At 60.7% G+C, this 242-nt stretch overlaps 1 protein-coding gene across 1 annotated transcript in view; it reads right to left on the bottom strand.

The window, feature by feature from the left end:
- SGPP1 (sphingosine-1-phosphate phosphatase 1) overlaps window positions 1–237 on the bottom strand; it is a gene marked incomplete at its 5' end in the record, with an annotated part of 14,628 nt that extends 14,391 nt beyond the window's left edge. The window contains one exon of the mRNA XM_010133536.1: window positions 16–237. Coding sequence (XP_010131838.1) covers window positions 16–237 — 222 coding nt within the window. The remainder of the gene's footprint in view (window positions 1–15) is intronic.
- Between the last annotated feature and the right edge of the window lie 5 nt (window positions 238–242).

Raw genomic sequence — 242 nt, 5'->3', positions numbered from 1 at the left:
CCAGCGTATGCCACCCTTGGTGCACTGCCCCAGGTACATCACCCACACCCAGATGATGACAAGCCTCCGCCCCAGCCAGGCGTCCAAGTTCCAGATGCAGAAAGGGAAGAAGAGGAAGTAGAAGAGCTCGTTGCCCAGCTCTGTGCCCAGGCTGAAGAGATAGTAGAGGAAGCGGCTGCGGATGGAGAACTCCTGGCTACCGTCCTCCTCCGTGAGGGAATTGCGGCGCGGCCTCCTCCTCC

This window comes from Buceros rhinoceros, unplaced genomic scaffold (assembly GCF_000710305.1).
Source record: "Buceros rhinoceros silvestris isolate BGI_N320 unplaced genomic scaffold, ASM71030v1 scaffold39633, whole genome shotgun sequence".
Lineage (NCBI taxonomy): Eukaryota > Metazoa > Chordata > Aves > Bucerotiformes > Bucerotidae > Buceros > Buceros rhinoceros.
The sequence above is the reverse complement of the archived record's forward strand: the minus strand, read 5'-3'. Positions and strand labels throughout refer to the sequence as shown.